General features: G+C 40.9%; 1 protein-coding gene across 9 annotated transcripts in view; it reads left to right on the top strand.

Annotated features, from left to right (window-relative positions):
- LOC129653874 (natural resistance-associated macrophage protein 2-like) overlaps nt 1–16612 on the top strand; it is a 29544-nt gene extending 12932 nt beyond the window's left edge. For 2 of the 9 annotated variants that reach the window (XM_055583559.1, XM_055583534.1), the window contains 7 exons: nt 383–541; nt 1218–1304; nt 2214–2333; nt 2488–2637; nt 3172–3245; nt 6062–6117; nt 7622–8901. In XM_055583559.1, coding sequence (XP_055439534.1) covers nt 383–541; nt 1218–1304; nt 2214–2333; nt 2488–2637; nt 3172–3245; nt 6062–6117; nt 7622–7806 — 831 coding nt within the window. In that variant the 3' untranslated portion in view covers nt 7807–8901. Of the gene's footprint in view, nt 1–382; nt 542–1217; nt 1305–2213; nt 2334–2487; nt 2638–3171; nt 3246–4111; nt 4266–6061; nt 7599–7621; nt 8902–15003 lie in introns of those variants that run through there. The other 7 variants (XR_008715257.1, XM_055583542.1, XM_055583548.1 and 4 more) reach the window with 7 other exon arrangements.
- The last annotated feature ends 3151 nt before the right edge of the window (nt 16613–19763 follow it).

Here is a 19763-nt window from a genome sequence, read left to right as displayed (position 1 = left end):
TCAGGGGAAAAAAGCCCAACCTGGCTTTTACAGTCAGTCCAACACAATTATTAGCTGGGAGATTTCAGAGACTTTTGTCATTAAGGTTGTCTCCTGCTTAGGTCTGAAATCAGGTTGTTTTTATAGGTCAGCAGTTCTTCCAGCCACAGTAACTGAGGGCTCAGAAGTCACTTGGTCACTTTTTCCAGTTTGGGGATGTGTGATACCATCACAGGGTCATGACTTCTCACTCAGTGAACTGGGATGTAAGTGGAATCTCACACATTTCATGTGATCAGTTGTTTGCCATTGAGGACTTTCAGTGGACTCCATACTCATGAAATATTGCAATTAACTTGTTCCAACAGTTTAAAAAAACTGACTTTTGCTGTTACCTCTCTAGTCCAGACATATAGACCGAGCCAAAAGGCAGGAAGTTCGAGAAGCCAATAAGTACTTCTTCATTGACTGCTGCATTGCTCTCTTTGTTTCCTTTATCATCAACACCTGTGTCATCTCAGTGTTTGCCGAAGCATTTTTTGAGAAAACCAACGAGCAGGTGGTAAGTAAGCCAGGGACATGGGTAGTAGTGAATGTGAGGGTAAAGAGAAAAGCTGACTGGGGCAGGAAAACGCGACAGTGACTTAGAGCGCAGGGGAAATGGATCTCAGTGCTGCCCCTAAGTCACTGCTCCAGTTGTGGTTTACACTCTGGGGCTGTGGTGCAGCTCAGCCCATCCTTCCCAGCTTTTGACTGGGAAGGGAGTTCTCCTCGGACAAAGGTTGCCTCTTGCTGTTGTTAGTGGCTTCGCGTCTGTTTGCTCTTTCTCATCCCCTTTCCCTTCCTGTTTACCGACTACCGGCTGCCTGCCAGTCCTACTGGTGATGACAGATTGGGAGGAATCAACACACAGAAAACAGAATCTGTGGCTAGGCAGGCTGTTTTGTCACTTTGAATTCTCTGTCCTCGTGACTCCTGATTGCCAGTCTGGTTTTGATGACTCCTTTGTTTCCCATCATAGGACCTCTGACTTCCGTCTCTGCTTTGACTAAGGGCTCCTATTCTGGGTGTCCTCTCATATTTGTGGCCAGTCTCTGCTCTCATCAGAATCCATGTCCAGTTTCTTGCCTTTAGCATCTGTCTCTTAGATGACCTGTGTGTGAGCTGTAGGAGAGGTCTTCTTAATCTGAGTCCTGACCTCAAAATTAAAAGTCGTTCCTAAACTTCTCTGGTTCCAGGTTGCAGTCTGTAAAAACAGCAGCAGTCCCCACACTCACCTTTTCCCAGACGATAACTCAACACTGGCTGTGGACATCTACAAAGGGGTAAACCTGTTCAGATTTCTGATCTTTGCCCCTGAATCAAGATTCTTAACATAGTATCTGGTCTTTTCTGAGGGTTCACTTCAGAGCTCAGCGTGTCTTCTCTGGATTGTTGAGCATTGTTATTCAGAGGTCCCATGCCAGACAAGCCTTTTGGATTATGGAAGGAAATATAAGATCAGCTGAAAATATGAATTGTATCCGTGATTCTTAAACTTGTGTTGATAGCATGTTGTGCTATAGGTGTTAATTGGCATCAAAGCAAGTGTTCTTAGTAAAGTGGTCTTTTTTTTTTTTATATATTTGTTCTCCTCCCCAACCCCTCATCCTTGTGGCTGGAGACTTTATATATTTAGGCCATGCTGTGTGGCATGTGGGATCTAGTTCCCTGACCAGGGATCATCCCATGTCCCCTGCATTCCGAGCATGAAGTCTTAACCACTGGACTACCAGGAAAGTCCCAGGAAAGTGGTCTTTATTGGGACCTCTCTGTCCCTTTTATGCCAGGTACATTGTGAACCTCCAAGAGTAGAATAAATAGTATGCAGCATCTCCAGAATTCATTTGCACTTTATCTCCATTTCTATTACCGTCTTCTAGAATACTGTATTAAGGAATATAATTTGGGAAATGTATTGTAGACTTTTTTTTAATAGTTAACATATAAGTTGAGGATAAAGGCTTTAGGAGCCTAGAGAAGAGAAGGGACTAGGCTGAGGAGGAATGGGGGCCCATCCAGCAGACTTGAGGTTGAAAGCCTCTAGAAGGAGGTCAGGACCCGAGTCTCGCTTCTGGGACAGTGCCAGCACAGCGCTCGGTAGAGGTGGGTGCGTAGCCAGGAATGGGGAGAGGTGACGCAGAGGAGCACTGTGGGGTGTTGTCTCAGGTGATCTCTCTCCCTTGCCTGTCCAGGGTGTTGTGCTGGGGTGTTACTTCGGGCCTGCGGCTCTCTACATCTGGGCAGTGGGGATCCTGGCTGCGGGGCAGAGCTCCACCATGACAGGAACCTATTCCGGCCAGTTTGTCATGGAGGTACGTGCTGCTGTGACTGGGATAGACGAGAGGAAGAGGACGTTGCCCTTTTGTCCTTTCTTAATCCCATGCCTCTAAGGTCTTCCCGAACCTCCCCAGACCTTTTTCTGTTTCCTCTTCCAGACATTCATCCTGTTTCTGTGTTTTCTTCCAGGGATTCCTGAACCTAAAGTGGTCACGCTTTGCCCGAGTGAGTCTGACCCGCTCTATTGCCATCATCCCCGCTCTGCTTGTGGCCGTCTTCCAAGACGTGGAGCATCTAACAGGGTTGAATGACATCCTGAATGTTCTTCAGAGCTTACAGGTGAGGAGGGAGCTGGGGAAACTCACATCCCGTTGAGTCAGGAGGCATTCTGTATTGCCCTTAGGTACCAAGCCTAGTGTGGGTGTGGGGAAAATTCAGAGCAAGAAAGAGACACATTCTTGGTCTACAGTGAAAACATATGAATCTCTGGCATCTCAAAGGCTTTTAGAAATGACTTGTTTTTTTTTCTAAGCCTGTTGAATGGGAATTATAAGCGGTAATTACACAAAGAACACAATGTTATTGTTTGTTAATCCAAGCAAACATTAAATAATGTATAAGACACTCCTTGGTTTTATGGAGGTTAAGAAAATTTGGCAGATACAAATTTATTAAGACACTATGAGCATAATTGATGCTAGGTTCATGTTACAGATTTCCACATAACCCTCCAGCATGTTGTGATGACAGGAATAATTTCTCACAAAGTAGGTGAGGCAGGGTCTGTGGTTCTGTTTTGCTAAGAGTGCTGCTCTCTGGGGTTTTACAAGAACCCTCCATAGCCTTGTCTGATCTTAGTTTTCTCTTTTCCAGCTTCCCTTTGCTCTCATACCCATTCTAACATATACGAGCTTGCGACCGGTCATGAGCGAATTTGCCAATGGACTGTGAGTGTTTCTTTTAGTTCCCAAAGATGTGTGGGGGAAGGGTATCTTCATCAAACAGGCCAGTCAGAAAATCAGTTATAGGGGAGCTATATGCTTTAAGAAGTGATTGCTAGAGCTGCCCCTTCAATCTATGACTTAGAAAATAGAGACTATTGGGGACTTCCCTGAAACTAAGGTCTCACATACCACAGAGAATGGCCAAAAATTAAAAACAAATAAGCACAACATTGTATATCGACTCTACTTCAATTTAAAAGAAAAATGAAGATAGAGATTGTGTATGTAACAAAGGAGGGAAAGCACATTTTTTGTTCTAATACCTTTTCTATATATCTTTAAAGGACATGCATATTTGAAATGACTTGTTTCATCTCTAGGGACTCAAGACTTTTTGCAGTTTTAGGGCTTGTTCCATTTTTAGGGAATTAAATAATAGGGATTATTTGATAGTGTTATTTTTCCTCTTTCTCTCTGTGCGTGTGTGTGTGTGTGTGTGCGCGCATGCCACTTAGTCGTGTCTGATTCTTTGTGACCCATTGTAATTTGTGACCATGGTGTTCTTCTCCAGGCAAGAATACTGGAGTGGGTAGCCATTCCCTTCTCCATGGGATCTTCGTGACCCGGGGATCGAGCCCAGGTCTCCTGCACTGCAGGCAGATTCTTAGCTGACTGAACCACGAGGGAAGCCTTTCTTTCTCCCTAACATTGCATAACTTTAACCCTTTTAACCTAATCTGGGACATAAGATCTACTTTTAAGTTTATTTTGAAATGCTGCTTACTCCTGCCTAAGGAGATACAGTGTCTTTTTCCATCTGCGGACAGGGTGGACTATTCTACCAATAATTGTGCTGATTCTTTTCACAGAGGCTTGAGGATCGTGGGCGGTATTGTGGTCCTTATCATCTGTTCCATCAACATGTACTTTGTGGTGGTTTATGTCCAGGATGTAGGGCATATGGTATTGTACGTGGTGGCTGCAGTGGTCAGCATAGCTTATCTGAGCTTTGTGTTTTACTTGGTAAGTCCAGTTGGAAGGGGCAGGGGTGGTCAAGGGGGGCTAACACTCAGAAGAGAGAGGACCCAAAAGAGCGCATAGCTATCTATCTTCAGGTTATTGATACAATTTACATGAAATCGTTAAACCAGCTGTGACTAAAGAATATTTTTAGCCATAAATTTTCCCTCGGTTCCTAAGTGCTGTCATTTTTCTGTCATTCCATCTGATTTCCATTCCTAATACTTCCTAACAAGGGAGTGTAGTATGTTTGAAAAACTCAAAGAATATCAGCTGTGTAGAAAGTAGAGAGTGGTAAAAGATGGGGTTGGAGAAGGGAGCTGTGTTGTGTGATTTCAGATCTTTGGAGGGCAGCACATGTGGATTCACAGCCCTGCCCAGCTCTACTATTTAATAGCTGTCCAGTGTTGAAATTAGTAAATAGTGATATTCTCTCTTTGAATTATTCTAGAATTATTAAAAATGATGGTTATAAAACATAGCTCTGTAAAAAAGGAATGCAGAATTATGTATACCTAGATAATCAAAAAATTATCAAAAGTCTAGAGTAAATTATGTAAAAATGTATGAGTAGATGCCTTAGGATGATGGGATTATGGATATATTCTTTCTCTATTCTGCAGATCTATAATGTTACTTATATCAGTGAAAAGCAGTGATAGCTACAACACATCCACCTCCCTGTCCTACACAGGTTTCTCTAAAAAACACAGGGTTCAGGATTAGGGACAGCAGAATTTATAATGTATCTGCTACAGAGAATGGCAAGGCTGGAGGATGGAAACCCCCTGCTCATCTTTCTAACACTGACCTAGTTCCCATGCCTGGAGAAGGCGATGGCACCCCACTCCAGTACTCTTGCCTGGAAAATCCCATGGATGGAGGAACCTGGTGGGCTGCAGTCCATGGGGTCGGTAAGAGTCGGATACCAGTGAGCAACTTCACTTTCACTTTTTACTTTCATGCACTGGAGAAGGAAATGGCAACCCACTCCAGTATTCTTGCCTGGAGAATCCCAGGGATGGGGGAGCCTGGTGGGCTGCCATCTATGGGGTTGCACAGAGTCGGACACGACTGAAGCGACTTAGCAGCAGTAGTTCCCATGCCAGTATCTGCCACAGGGTAGGTACTTGATTGGGAAAACATTTTAGTAAATATTGAAAAATTATGACTTGAGTAGATATATCTCTTCTTTTTTCCTCCTGAGTGAACCATGGGCACACTAAGATTATGATGAGCCTGTAATATAGGGACTTACTCTAAGGAAACCCAAGTAACACAGAAGTTGTTTTAAAAATTTGCAGCAAGGCATTCTCTGGTGGTATAGTCATTAGGATTTCCGGCTTTCACTTCAAAGTCCCCGACAGACAGACAGACACACACACACACACCCCCGCCCAAAGAAAATGCTGTAGAAGTTAAGGGGATCTTTCCTTTATGCAGATGTGCTGAATTGTTCTCAGTCAGCCTGACACTATAGAAATTGTTGAAGACCTACTTTTAAGGCCGATCACTGATTCTAGAGTGAAGTACTACTGTTTAATCAGGAGACTATTGCGATTTTATTAGTCACTCATTCCCCATAGTGTAAGGAATGTGATAAGCCTGAACAAAAGTGGTATTCTCGGAACTCTCCCAATCAGATAAAAGAAGCAAACACAAAGCAGTAGGAACAAAGGGAACTGAGTATCGAAATTAGTACAACAAAGAAGTTTGCATCTGAGCAGTGTAATGTGGGCGGTGCAGCGGGTAAGGGCTCTCCACAGAGTTTGGTGAATGATGACTGTATTTTCTTTCAGGGTTGGCAGTGTTTCATTGCACTGGGCATGTCCTTCCTGGACTCTGGACACACACGGTAAGCATCTGAAGTCCTGCTGAACGAAGATGCTATCCATGGCTACACTAAGTGAACACTGTCTGCAGGTACCATCAGTGTTTCTGTGGTTTACTGTGTGAACATAGCCAGACGTATGTGTTGCACAGACTGCATTTAGGACTCAACTGTTTGTTGGAAAAGGCTTTGTTGCATATGTTTGAAAGATGGCATTATTTTTCTCTCTGAACTCTAACCTGGGAACTGGATTAAGTAGGATCCCTGACAACTTGACGTCTGCTTCTCTCAAACAACACTGAACTCTTTTGCTGCCCAAGGGCCAGCTTCTTTTATCTTTTTGAGGCATAATCCTCTATGTAAGATTGTGAGAAAGACTGACTATATGTTAAAAAAACATATTTAGTATTTCAATAAATTTTTTATAATACAAAGTACAGAATACATGTGCAAGTTTAGTGTATCCAATGACAGTGTGTTTAAAAGGCTGAGAAATACTTTCCTTATGTATACCCTCTGAATAATTGTTTTTTCTTTACATCTGTTTAATGTCTTATCTCCTTTATCCTTATGTATACCCTCTGAATAATTGTTTTTTCTTTACATCTGTTTAATGTCTTATCTCCTTTATCCTTATGTATACCCTCTGAATAATTGTTTTTTCTTTACATCTGTTTAATGTCTGATCTCCTTTAGAAGAATCAAGGGAAAGCAGTTTGTGGTGTTCATAGCTATACTCCCAAAACCTAAAGTAGTGTCTTAGTTCAGTTCATTTGCTTGTCCAACTCTTTGCGACTCCATGGACTGCAGCATGCCAGGTTTCCTTGTCCATCACCAAGTCCTGGAGCCTACTCAAGCTCATGTCCATCCAACTATCTCATCCCTTCTCCTCCTGCCTTCAATCTTTCCCAGCATCAAGGTCTTTTCCAGTGAGTCAGCTTTTAGCATCAGGTGGCCAAAGTATTGGAGTTTCAGCTTCAGCACCAGTCCTTCCAATAAATATTTAGGGTTGATTTCCTTTAGGATTGACTGGTTTGATTTCTTTGCAGTCCAAGGGACTCTCAAGAGTCTTCTCCAACACCACAGTTCAAAAGCATCAATCCTTCAGTGCTCGGTTCTCTTTATGGTCCAACTCTCACATCCATAATAACTACTGGAAAAACCCTAGCTTTGACTATATGGACCTTTGTTGGCAAAGTAATGTCTGTGCTTTTGAATATGCTGTCTAGGTTTGTCATAGCTTTTCTTCCAAGGAGCAAGTGTCTTTTAATTTTATTTTCAATTTAATTAAATTTATTTAAATTATAATAAAATTTGATTTGATTTTCAATTTAATTTTAATTAAGTAGTGCCTGAGATATATTAAGTGCTCAGTAAAGTGTTTATTGCATAAAAGGTTAGCAAAGATTTTTGACTGCTACATATGGGCAATGAACTTAGAAATGTGAACAATAATATATTTGCAAAGTGTCACACTGGAATTTTCTTCCACTTAGAAAACCTTAAACCTGTTCTCATTTTCAACAAGCTTATGAACCTCTCTCTCTGATGGACGGAGGTGTCAGTGCCATTGAAGGATACAAGAAGAGATTGTTCCACGTTGCTCTCTCTCCATACTCCAGCATGACTACAACTTTGATTGTTGTAAAGAGTTTGTTTCAGGATTCCTCAAAATCTATGACTCTTGGTTTCAAAGCCATTGTGCAAGTTTAGTGTTGAAATCTGCTAGTGTTGGAGGGTCTCCTCTAGAGGCGTGGGTCAGCAGTGGCTCACTGGGACTGGGGCACTGGCACCAGCCGTCCTCTGGATTATTTTAATTATAAAATAATAAATTTTTAATTATAAAAGATTAAATCTCAACTAGGGTGAGATTTGATCCATATTAATATAAAATCATGAGATAATCTACCCCTATCAGGTTCAGGATTCTTTTAATTTATTTTCACTTTAAATTTCTCAGTGGCAGTTAAGAGGGACGAGAAAGCATAAAAAAGATGATATATGGACAGATGGTAAAACTCACTTGTGGGTGATGGTAACTAATCTGTTAGAAAATCACTTGAACAATTTTCTGCAGAGAATAAAGAGTTTATCAAAATTTTCTTTGGAGTCCTGATTTTAATAATTCTCATATTAGCACAGAGCTCTCCTGATGGTATTTCTTCTTGAACACTAGATTTGGGAAACCTCCCCCTTCCTCCCCTAGGAGGGTAGTGATAGAAAAAGATGGTAGCATTTATGAACTGATGTTCTCAAGAGACATTGGAGTGAGGAGAAAAAGAAAAGCCATCTGTTTTATTCCTAAAAAACACCTTCTACCAGAATTGTCATGTTTTTCTGAAGCATGCCCAAGACGACTTGCCAAGCAATCTCAGGAGCTCTGGATGTAAGCATTGCAGAGCCCGCTCCCTCTCAGTGAGTCCTTTGGTGTCACTATGGTTGCCAAGTTCTCTCTGCAGGGTTGCACTGAGCTACCTCTCTTCAGCCATTCCCTCAGAGGGGAAAAACGGAGACCAGATGGTGGAGCTCTGGAGTCAGAGGAAATGGGTCCCTTCAGCATGGAGCTGCTGTTCTTCAGCCACTTCTGACATTTTTACATGTGGAGCCTGAGACCAAGTGATTATCTCAAACCAAGTCACATTGTCTGGTGGAGATAAATAATCCGTTCTTTTATAGCCACTGACTTGGTGAAAACAGTAATGGGAATGCAATCAAAGGACTTTTCAATTTTGATGTCTTCCTTCTGTAATTCCTGTTGATTGATATTCTCTGTTCACCTGAGCCCCTAAAGGCATTGTTTCCAATAAAGCGCAGACTGAATGGAGTGTTTTATATCTCATTAAGGGTATACTGGGGGCTTCTCTGATGGCTCAGATGGTAAAAAATACATCTGCAGTGCAGGAGACCCAGGTTTGATCCCAGGGTTGGGAAGATCTCCTGGAGAAAGGAATGGCAACCTACTCCAGTATTCTTGCATGGAGAATCCCGTTGTTAGAGGAGCCTGGCGGGCTACAGTCCTTGGGGTTGCAAAGAGTTGGATACGACTGAGTAACTAACTCACTAACTAAGGGTAAACTGAGGTGTTCCACTGACCATACCTCTACCTCAACCCCTCCAGTGACATAACACAGAATCATGAGAGGAAAATTCCCTAGCCATTATTCCTCACATCCCTTTCTTTCCCTAATATCATTCCCTAAACTGGTTACAGGGGCACTCTGAAAATAATTGGGGACTGACATCTTAAGTTCTCGTCTGGCCTCAGTAGGTGAGGGCCATGTTGACAAAGTTCTTTGTAAAGACAGTACACTAACATTTACTTTTCCCCCGAGTTTGGGTAGGTCTGGTCAGTCTCAGATTTACAGATGGTTCAAAACCCAGGTAAAAGCTGCTAGTTTTCTTTTAAAAGTTATATATATGACTTGCAATGATGGAAAATTTCTTCCCAGTTAAGCTGCAGTTTATATCACTATATGTGTAGTATTTTACAGTGTTAACACTCCCATGCTATATTCCATCAGATGCTGTCACATGTAAAGTGTACTTTCTGTTCAGCCAGTACTTTGGCTACAGTAAACAACATTTAAAATTGAAATCTTCCAGCGCCAGCATATGCACTCTGTGTGGCATAAAATAACTGCTGCTACAGCATACTGGGAATTAACAGGGCTGGGGAAGAGCTGCAGTTTGGCTCCTGTGAGGTCCTGTTAGTGGTTTTGGGAGTTGTTAAAATGAGCTTTTAGTGACATTTAGCAATATGTACACTTAGTTTGTAATGTAAAAGCTTTCTTTTCTTTTTTCAATTTGGTTTCCTGGGTATTTTTTTAACCTTGAAAATACTCTGTTAATGGGTCTCAACAAGTTTGAAATACTGAAACATCAACTACCACCTGAAGAACATATTAGACCCACACTGTTAGTGATTTTTCTCTTTATAAGAGTTAGAGAAATACAATTTACACCTGGATATGCAGGGAGGCTGACCCTCTGTGGAATAAAAAAAAAAAATCGGCCTGTAATCTATAGTCAGCTCTTTGTGTTTATACTCGGCCCTTCATGTCCAGTGTTCCTCTGAATCTGTCATTCTGCATTCTCAAATTCACCCGACTTGGGATCATGTATTTCTGTAGCATTTAATATTGAAAAAAAATCTGTGTGGGAGCAGACCCTCAAGGTTCATATTTACAGCGTTCAAGCCTCAACATACATTTAGTTCCGAGAAGACTTGAATTGTTGACACCAAACACTAATTTCTACTACCAATTTAGTTAGTTTTGCTGTTGCTAAAGATTACATTGTTACCATATTTAAAGTTGAAAAAAATGGTCATTTTGCATTTCTCTGCTCTAAGCTGAATATTTTTCTGTCTGTAGTCTTGTTTCACCATTGAGGTAGGCTTTTATATTCTGTATATGCTGCCAATAAAAAGTATGTGTATTTGAAAAGAGAAATGAAAATTGTTTAGTTTAGATATGAAAGCATTTTGGCAGCCTGTTGGGGTCCTTTAATGGACCGGAACCTGGTGGTCCGGAGTCGACCGATAAGAAAGTAAAGGAGAGAGAAAGAGGCTGATATTCCTTGGTTTACGCAGAAAGCCAATAAAGCACCTGCACGGGGCTTGCTCTGTTCATGAAGGCCTCAGGCGCCCTCTCAAGGGGGTGAAGGCGCAGCGTGCCTTCTCGAGAGGGTCTTAGAAGCCTGGGCAGGAAAGTGAACTCAGAGAGCCTCTGTGCTCCAGGGGATCAGCCTGAAAAAGAGAGAGGGAGAGCGCGTGCACGAGAGAGAGAAAGACATGGGACCAGGGCTCTGATGGAGCAAAGGTGTTTAAATCAACATGGTGTGGGCATATATACTGTCTTACAAGGTAGTTATTCTCAGCAAAGATAAAGATTAAAATTCCAGACTTACAAAACATAGGCGATCCATATTAAAGAGAGAGAGTTGTAAACAATCACTTTTACTGTATGGTTCACAAGGAAGAGGGTACTTATCACTGTATAGAAACACTAATGAAGGAAATGCCAGGATTCCTCAGTCCAGAGAGAGGCTTGCCTCTCCTTAATTCCTGAGTGTTCAGGAATTAATAAGGAGCAGAGAATTCCTGACAGATCCAAAACAGCACACAGGAAGCCTCCTGTTAAATGCTTCCTGACAGCAGACCAGATAGAAATACAAAGACCAAGCTCAGACACAGTAACCTGCTAGGCTTGTCACCAAACACACGGCAGGAAAAGCTACTGCTAAGTCACTTCAGTCGTGTCTGACTCTGTGCGACCGCATAGACGGCAGCCCACCAAGCTCCCCCGTCCCTGGGATTCTCCAGGCAAGAAACTGGAGTGGGTTGCCATTTCCTTCTCCAATGCATGAAAGTGAAAAGTGAAAGTGAAGTCACTTAGTCGTATCCAACTCTTAGCGACCCCATGGAGTGCAGCCTACCAGGCTCCTCCGTCCATGGGATTTTCCAGGCAAGAACACTGGAGTGGGTTGCCATTTCCTTCTCCAATGCATGAAAGTAAAAAGTGAAAGTGAAGTCACTTAGTCGTATCCGACTCTTAGCGACCCCATGGACTGCAGCCTACGAGGCTCCTCCATCCATGGGATTTTCCAGGCAAGAGTTCTGGAGTGGGGTGCCATTGCCTTCTCTGAGGAAAGCTAAGTCAGCACTTAATTTGTCCCAGGAGTGTCACTAAAGCTTCATTTCCCCTTTCTCTATTGCAAGCTTCCCCTATCTTACAGGAATTGAATACTGTAAGTTACACTATAGAAATTATCTCAGAGTTTTGTTCTACATTTGTCCTTCCTCCCTTCTTAGTTTTTTTTTTTTTAATATGCCATGTGGCTTACGGAATCTTAGCTTCCTGACCAGCTTCCTGACCTGCACCTGGGCCTGTGGCAGTGAAAGTCTGGAATCATAACCACTAAGCCACCAGGGAACTCGTTATTTGGGTTTAATTTCAGAACTAAAATAAGATGCATAACACTTTGAAGGTCCTGATTGTAGACATTTCCTTTCGCTCTGCCCTCTGCAGTGCTTTGTGTTCCTTCCTTGGACAGGACCAGTGAGCCCAGATGTGTCACCTTCTTTTGACACCTTAGCTTGGGAACGTTAAAAATGACTAACGCATGCTAGTTGGGTGTCTAAGCACTCACGTTTGTGTCTGTGTGTATTGGGGGGCACTCAGTCGTGTCTGACTCTGTGACCCCATGGACTATAGTCCGCCAGGCTCCTCTGTCCATGAGATTTTCCAGGCAGGAATACTGAAGCGGGTTGCCATGCCCTCCTCCAGGGATCTTCTGGACCCAGGGATCAGACTCGAGACTCTAGCACCTCCTGCATTGGCAGGAAGATTCTTTACCACTGCACCGCCTAGGAAGCCCAAGCACTCACATGATCTCATGTAATTCTTATAGCAAAAGGATATAGATAAGGCAACTGAAGGACCAAAAATTAAAACATATCACCAGTAAGTGGGCAGTTGGCATTTGAACCTGACTAGCTTAATTCTAGAGCCCATGTTGCCATTACCAACCATCCTATACAATATACAGTATACACTTTGTAGTATACATTTTAAGACACCAAGCTTTGGTGTCTAGCAGCATCCAGAATAGCACCATATCAAAGATACTTTTCTTAATGCTCTGAAGAGTGCTATAGTACATTAGGTCAAAAGTTGCCAATTGATAGGCTAATTTTGTTTGGCCTGTGCTAAATTTTCAAAAGTACCTGAATGCTTTTTCTGGTAGGTTGAGAAAATGGGCAGCGCCAGTAATAGCTAAGAACTGATAGTTTATTCATTTCCATACCCCTGTGCCCTTGAAAGGTTTAGCCAATTCCTCTGCTATTTAACCCCATTTCTCAGTGTCCCCAAGCAATACCACAAACTTATCCAATGAAGGAGTTTTCTCTACTAAGTCATCAAGTGATATAATCTGGAGGTCATAGGACTAAAAATGCAGCCCTTGCTTACTACAAGCCCACCCCACCACCTTGAGAATAGGCTGCAGTGAATTGCCTGGTATCTGATAATTGCTCTTGGTTATTAAGACCTTAAGTCATAAGACCCTAAATTTGTGTGAAAGGTGAAGTGCTGTTATTCTGCCCTAAGGCCAGTGTGTTTCAGTAATTGCTAGCCTGATAGTTGAGAATAGTTTTTATCACAGGCTCCATTTTGTCTCATCTTCTTACAGTCATCACAATCCTCCGATGGGCATTTTTAATGTCTAAAAAAATATCGAAGACCTAAATGAGTTAGGCTTCCCAGATGGCGCAGTGGTAAAGAATCTGCCTGTCAGTGCAGGAGAAACAAGAGATATGGGTTTGATCCCCGGATTGGGGAAAATCCCCTACAGTAGGAAATGGCAACCCATTCTAGTATTCTTGCCTGGAAAAATATTCATGGGCAGAAGAGCTGGTGGGCTATAGTCCATGGGGTCACAAAGAGTCAGACACGCCTGAGCACAGACATACACACACACAAAATGTGGTAGCTTATTAATGTCCTTGGTATTTTCAAATATACCATTTTTTCTGGTTTTACAAATGAGTAGGATAAGGCTTCAGAAGGATACATGACTTGCTCAAGGTCACAGGAAGTGGTATAGTTGGAGCTTGACCCCAGCCCCAGTGCCTTTTCCACTACACTGTACTAGTCCATAGGGTCAGAGTCAGACATGACTGAAGTGACTTAGAACGCATGCATACTGTGAATCTATTGTGTGCATTCAGCATCCTGCCTATTCATATAGTCTTATTTAATTCTTATAACAAAAAAATCAGCCTCTAAATTACAGATGAGGTAACTGAAAGGGCCAAAAGAGGCTGTTACCATGGGCAACAACATTCCTAAAACCCCAGGTAATACCAGTAGGGCTACAAGGAGACTCAGTGATTGTCCCACGGTGAATGCAGAGAAGAAAAAAAGGGTAAGCTACATCTTCACAAATGCCAGTACAAACCGTCTGGATTAAGTCTCCAGGAGTGGGTCTGGCAATATGTTTTTTTGCTTTGTTTTCATATTTATTTTTTATCTGCACTGGGTCTTATTTGCGTCTCAAGGGATCTTTTGTTGCCGTGCGCAGGCTTCTCTCTAGTTGCTGCTTGTGGGCTCCAGAGCCAGAGCTTGCTCAGTTGCTCCCAGGCATGTGGGATCACAGTTCCCTGACCAGGGGTCAAACTATGTCTTCTGCCTGGCGAGGAGGATTCTTAACCCCTGGACCACCAGGGAACTGCCTAGCAATGTGTTGTAAAAGCAGCTGAAGTACTTCTCATTCAGTCTGATAAGTGTTCGGGACCCATAGATTTTTTCCTGTTCCCTTAGCACATGCATGTTATGTTTCTTTCTTTAAATGGAAGACTTTTCTCTGCTCAGGTGCCAAAGGATAATAACGCCCAGGTAATAGGGCTCGGGATTTAGACTATTTGAAATTTGATTTCTCTTCTCTCTTTTGGCTGCACAGTGCAGCTTGTGGGATCTTAGTTCCCTGATCTGGGATTGAACCTGAACACTCAGCAGGGAAAGCACAAAGTACCAATCACTGGACCACCAGGGAATTCCCTGAAATTTGAGTTCTAACACACTCGATATTAAGGTATAAAAGCTCACAGTACATTTGCTCTTAATATCCTGATCAGAAACACACATGCCGAGGTAGAGTATGTCACAAGAATAGTTAAAGTGCAAATTTTGTATTTGGCATTAACAAATTCTTAACTATTTCAGCTCCTGTCAGTTATTTTATATATGTAGTAAGCCATTCATATATTTATAAGCCATTTATTTTCTGAAAGAAAATCAGTGTAGCAGAACTGAAATAAGAGCTACTTTTATATGCTGATTATAGGTACCTAAATTCCAATTTTAAATACTTATAAATCAGTCTAACCCTTTTTCATCTTTCTGTCCTCAGCACCATCTGGGATTGACAGTTCAACCTGAACTCGACCTTCTGAACACCGTGGACGCTGACTCACTTGTGTCTAGATGACGGACAGCCTGAGGGACTATATAAGACCCACTTTCTCTTAGTCCTTTTGTGCCAAGTGTCCTGTTAACATTTCTCTGTTAGTTCAGTCGTGAGTTTTGTTCAGATGTTTTGAGCAAAAGGTAAAGATTTCCTCATAGGGTAGATTTTGTCACGGCGTTAAAACTGACAGCTGTTAAGTGTAGGTCAGAGACCCACCACTTCACCACAGTCCTACAGCTGCCAGAGTTAAGTGATTAGCCTATGGTGGCCACACACCCCTATGGGCTTTTGTCTGGACTTCTGGAATTTTAAAAGTATGTATGTGTGTATGTTTATGTAAACCTGAACTTACTAGTTTGGGTAGAGTTTTCTATAAAAAGGATATTTTGTATTTTTTTTTTTTAAAGAATGTTGTTTCAGATAAACCAGATGTTTTGCCTGAATCACAAGTGACAAAGGAATAAGAGCACTGTTCTTTTGCAGAATGAGCTGGTCAAATTGACTTACTTTAAAAGTGATACTTGACTATGGCCAGTTAAACTTGACTTGGATTTAATCGACCTATCCTTGGTAGCTACTGATACTAGCACATCAATTCCAAAGAAAACATTTCTTTATTTGGCAGTTGTATCTCATCCTGGTTGCTGGCATGCTCTGTGATTGTTATTTTCTTTCTTGTTGTTTTTCTTGAATTTTTCTTCAGCGATATTATGATGGTATTTTCCAAAGAGCTTAATACCTAGTAACAATATCCAGAAGTCATTCTGGATTCTGGTCATTCTTTAACCAATGATCAGTTTTCCATGCTGCATTGGAACTCAGCCCATTCTAGCACTTTAGGCATAAAAAGAATTCTAACACTGAACTTTATAAAGCCCAACAGAAGATAATGGAGATATTAGTTTTCTTTCTAATATGTGTATAGTCCCAGTTTTTCTTCCCACTTTTCCCATTAATACTCAAACACCATTTCTAGGCCAAAATCTATTCCTAATAGACTTTGGAAATATTTCTAATATTTCTAATGCGACTCACCTAGGGAATGCTAAGCATTTAAAGTTATTTATACCAAGTAGTATGAGACTAGAAGTAGACTGGGACTTGGAAGATACTGTCACAAACTGCCTGCCCACATGTGGATTATAGATTTTTTTTTGACTCCTCTTCCTAACCAGGATTTTTTTCCATAAAATTTTTATAATACATCATTTAATACCTAAAACTTGAAAGTTTCTGCATATTGATCTGATTGAAAAGTCAGAGGATTCTGAACACCAGGCTCACACCCCTTAATGGAAGTGCAGTTGGCTTACACTGAATGGCAGCTATCCATTCTTAATGGAATACAGTCTGTGCCTTCTCTCCTTTTCTTCCAGCCCCAAAGACACTGAGTTTGCAAGCCCTGCAGCCTTTGTATGTTTGAGCATCATTTTCCTCTTTCAGCATAAACCTTGCTGCCTTATTTTAAAACTTAGGACCTTTCAGTAAGACTTAAAAAAAAAAAAATCCAGACATCACCTTTGTTGATTTGTAATGATTTGATCCTCTGAGTGGCAGGGATATTTTTTCCAAGATGATTCTTTACAAATCCCTCATTTCTACTTCGTGGCCTTTGAAATTTCTGTTAAGAGCAACAGCCTTGCATCCCAGGTTAGAGAGCTTGTGATCTTAAAAGTAAAACTGAATTAACATCATTTATCAGCTCTTATTTGAAAAAGAGACTTAAAAAATGAATTTCAGTGTTTTGGTTTCTTTATACAGAGACAGTAACTCTAGATGAATCAGTTTGTTGGGTTTTTCTTCCCTCCCTGGGCAAGTGTCCAGATGTTCATTTCTCAGTAGTTTCATTACCAGAGAATGTTTGGGGAAAGAAAAAAGCAAAAAAAAAAAAATCCTGTTATACAGCTCATGAAAAAGATAAGGTGGTTGGTTAAACAGAGATTAAGTTCTTGGGGGCATTTCTGTAGCTTATCTCCATTCTTTAATTGTATGTTACTAGGAATAGACTAGAGTTTGCAGAAATTTATTTATAAGTATACCCCTCAGGTCATACAACTCCTGTAATCAGAAAACTTGATATAAAGCAAAAACTAGATCATGCCAAAACCAGTGGAGGATACTGATGTTTAAAGATTGAGTCTTGGGTAGATGTTTTTGCTAAGTTCAGAGCATTTAATCATTATGATTTACAAATCTGGATTTCTATGATATGTGCTTATATAGACAGTAATATAATCAATCTCCTGCCTTTTGACCCTACTGGGCAGCATGCGGGATTCCCTACCTGGAATCAAACTGATGTCCACCTCCAGTGAAAGTAGAGAGTCTTAACCCAATATATTCAAGGGAAGTCCCAATATATTCAGTCTTAAGGTTAACCTAGATGTACATACTCCCTCAATTCCTAAGGTTTAACACTGTGGAGTCAATTTTAAAAGGATGCTCTGACAGTGTATACCCAGACTTTCAGAAAAATGCAGTTTAATACTGAGCAGCTGCTCAGTATTGAATTGAACAGCTGCTGCTACAAACTACATTATTGAGCAGCTGCTGCTACATAACTGTGTGCTGGCCTAATAAAAAAGGCATTCAGAGCATACCCAATAGTTTAGTCAGTGAGGCATCAGAGGTTACAGCAGCCAATGAAAATGGCCTTCTTAGTTTTAAACATCGTGATATTAAACACCGAGCCTGCACCCCAGGAGTATTGTGCACACTCAGGTTTGTATCTGTAGGGTCTCCCTCCGCGACCTCCCCTCTTTCCCAAGCTAATGTGGGCAAATGGGCATCCTGCATACTTAGCTTTTCTCCATAAATGGTTTTACATTTTAATTTAAGCGTAATTGGTGAGCTCTTATGGATAACTACTCTTAATTTTTTTCACTGCTTTTTTCAAGCAAGAATTACATTAGTATATTCAGAGTAAGATTATTGTAAAATTCTGGAGTCTTTTGGGTTTTGTGAGAAGAGCCCATTTCTGATTAAACAGTTCATCTATTTTTAATGCTGAGCATCTTTTGGGAGAGGGGGATCTTTGCGGTAACCTGATTAGAAGTATCTTTTCATTGTGTAATCAGTATGAAGGATGACATTTCTATGGCCTCGGTCTTAAATTTTCCTGACTCTCATGGAACACATTGGAGCCAACTGCTGGAATGTTTACTCTAGGGAAATAGAGTAGCTGGATTCTTTCCTTGCCTGTTTTCTAAACAGGACAGTGTTGACTGAAACATGTATGTCTCTTGGTGGTGCTTGAAGAGCTTTGTGGTGAGTACAGATGGAAACTTTAAAAATAATTACCCTATGCCCTAGAGAAAAGTGTATATAACATAGAGCATTGAGTTAATGTTGTCTAGAATGTAGATATAGTATCCAGTATTCCTGCATCTTTCCCTTCCCCAAACACTAGACTTCACTTTCCAGTCAGAATAATTTCTCCAGTACAGAAAACATCAAGGAAGAGGAAATCAGCACTACAGATCATATTATAGTGTCCCCCCCCCACTTTTTTTAAATAGTGCATTCTTGTTTTTAATCTCAGTGGGTACTTTTTTTCCCCCCTTTGGTTTTCTTCCCCAGGCCTGGAGTTGCAAGAAATCTTAGGCATAGCAGTTATAACTTTAGCAAGATGGTGCTAGTTTTGAGAACCCTAGGCTTACAGAGGAGCTTGATGCCTCAGGTATACTTCACATTTATTATCTTCTTTGTTTCTTGTGTTTTCTGCAGTGTCATACCACATCTCCCACAATACTGCCATATGAGAGAAAAGGGAGTTTTTAAAGCAATTTTCCTTTGTACTCCCAAAAATACTTTTAAGAAGTATAAGGATGAATACACAAATATTTAAATCTTAGATATTTATGTTTGTGGTAAATGAGTCAAATTTCTTTATAAGAGTGAGGTGCACAGTAGTGAACCAGGTTTTTTTTTTTTTTTTTAATTCACCGAGCCCCAGACAGCATGCTACCCAGCACAAGCTCTGTGCTAGCCATGTGCAGTCCCACCGGGGGCCTCTGGGCTGAACCAAATTTAAATAAAAACATGGCCATTCATTCTCCTCTGATGTAATTTTTGCCCATTCTAAAAAGGAGTTTATGAAAGCCTTAATTACCTTGCCCTGTTTGGAGAGAATTGAGTGAATAGAGCATCACATTTAATATGGATAGTGAAAAGTTTTCTGTAGCTATTATATAACTCCTAATTTTCAGATCGATTTGGCATAATATAGATTGTTTTCTGCCACTAACTACAAAATAAAAAAATTTTAAAGTGAGAACATCATGTCCTAGGTTCTAAAAGACAAAGGTATTTTTGAGTTGACTATGATTATTGATTTGGAAATCAATGTCTTAAACAATTGAAGGCTATAAGAATTCTGATGGGAACTTCTGCAGTATAATTTGCTACATATTGAAAATTCACTCTTCATAAGGACTTCTCAGAAGGCTTCTTATTTTTCTTGTGTGTAACTTCATTTTTTGGTAATCCTTACAGAGTAATCCTTATAGAGTAGAGAACACCTAGAAACTAACGGATGTATATCAATAGAATATCCGTAAGAAACAAACACTGAATTTCATCACTTGTATTTTTTCTACAACTAACCTACAATTGAAAACAAATACTCTTTATCTTATTCATTTTTAGCTTGGATCATACAAGTGACTCTAGAGGGAAAAAAACCCCAAAATCTAAGAGCCCTT

This window comes from Bubalus kerabau, chromosome 1, assembly GCF_029407905.1.
Source record: "Bubalus kerabau isolate K-KA32 ecotype Philippines breed swamp buffalo chromosome 1, PCC_UOA_SB_1v2, whole genome shotgun sequence".
Taxonomy (NCBI): Eukaryota; Metazoa; Chordata; class Mammalia; order Artiodactyla; family Bovidae; genus Bubalus; species Bubalus kerabau.
This window is presented reverse-complemented; position numbering and strand designations above follow the sequence as displayed.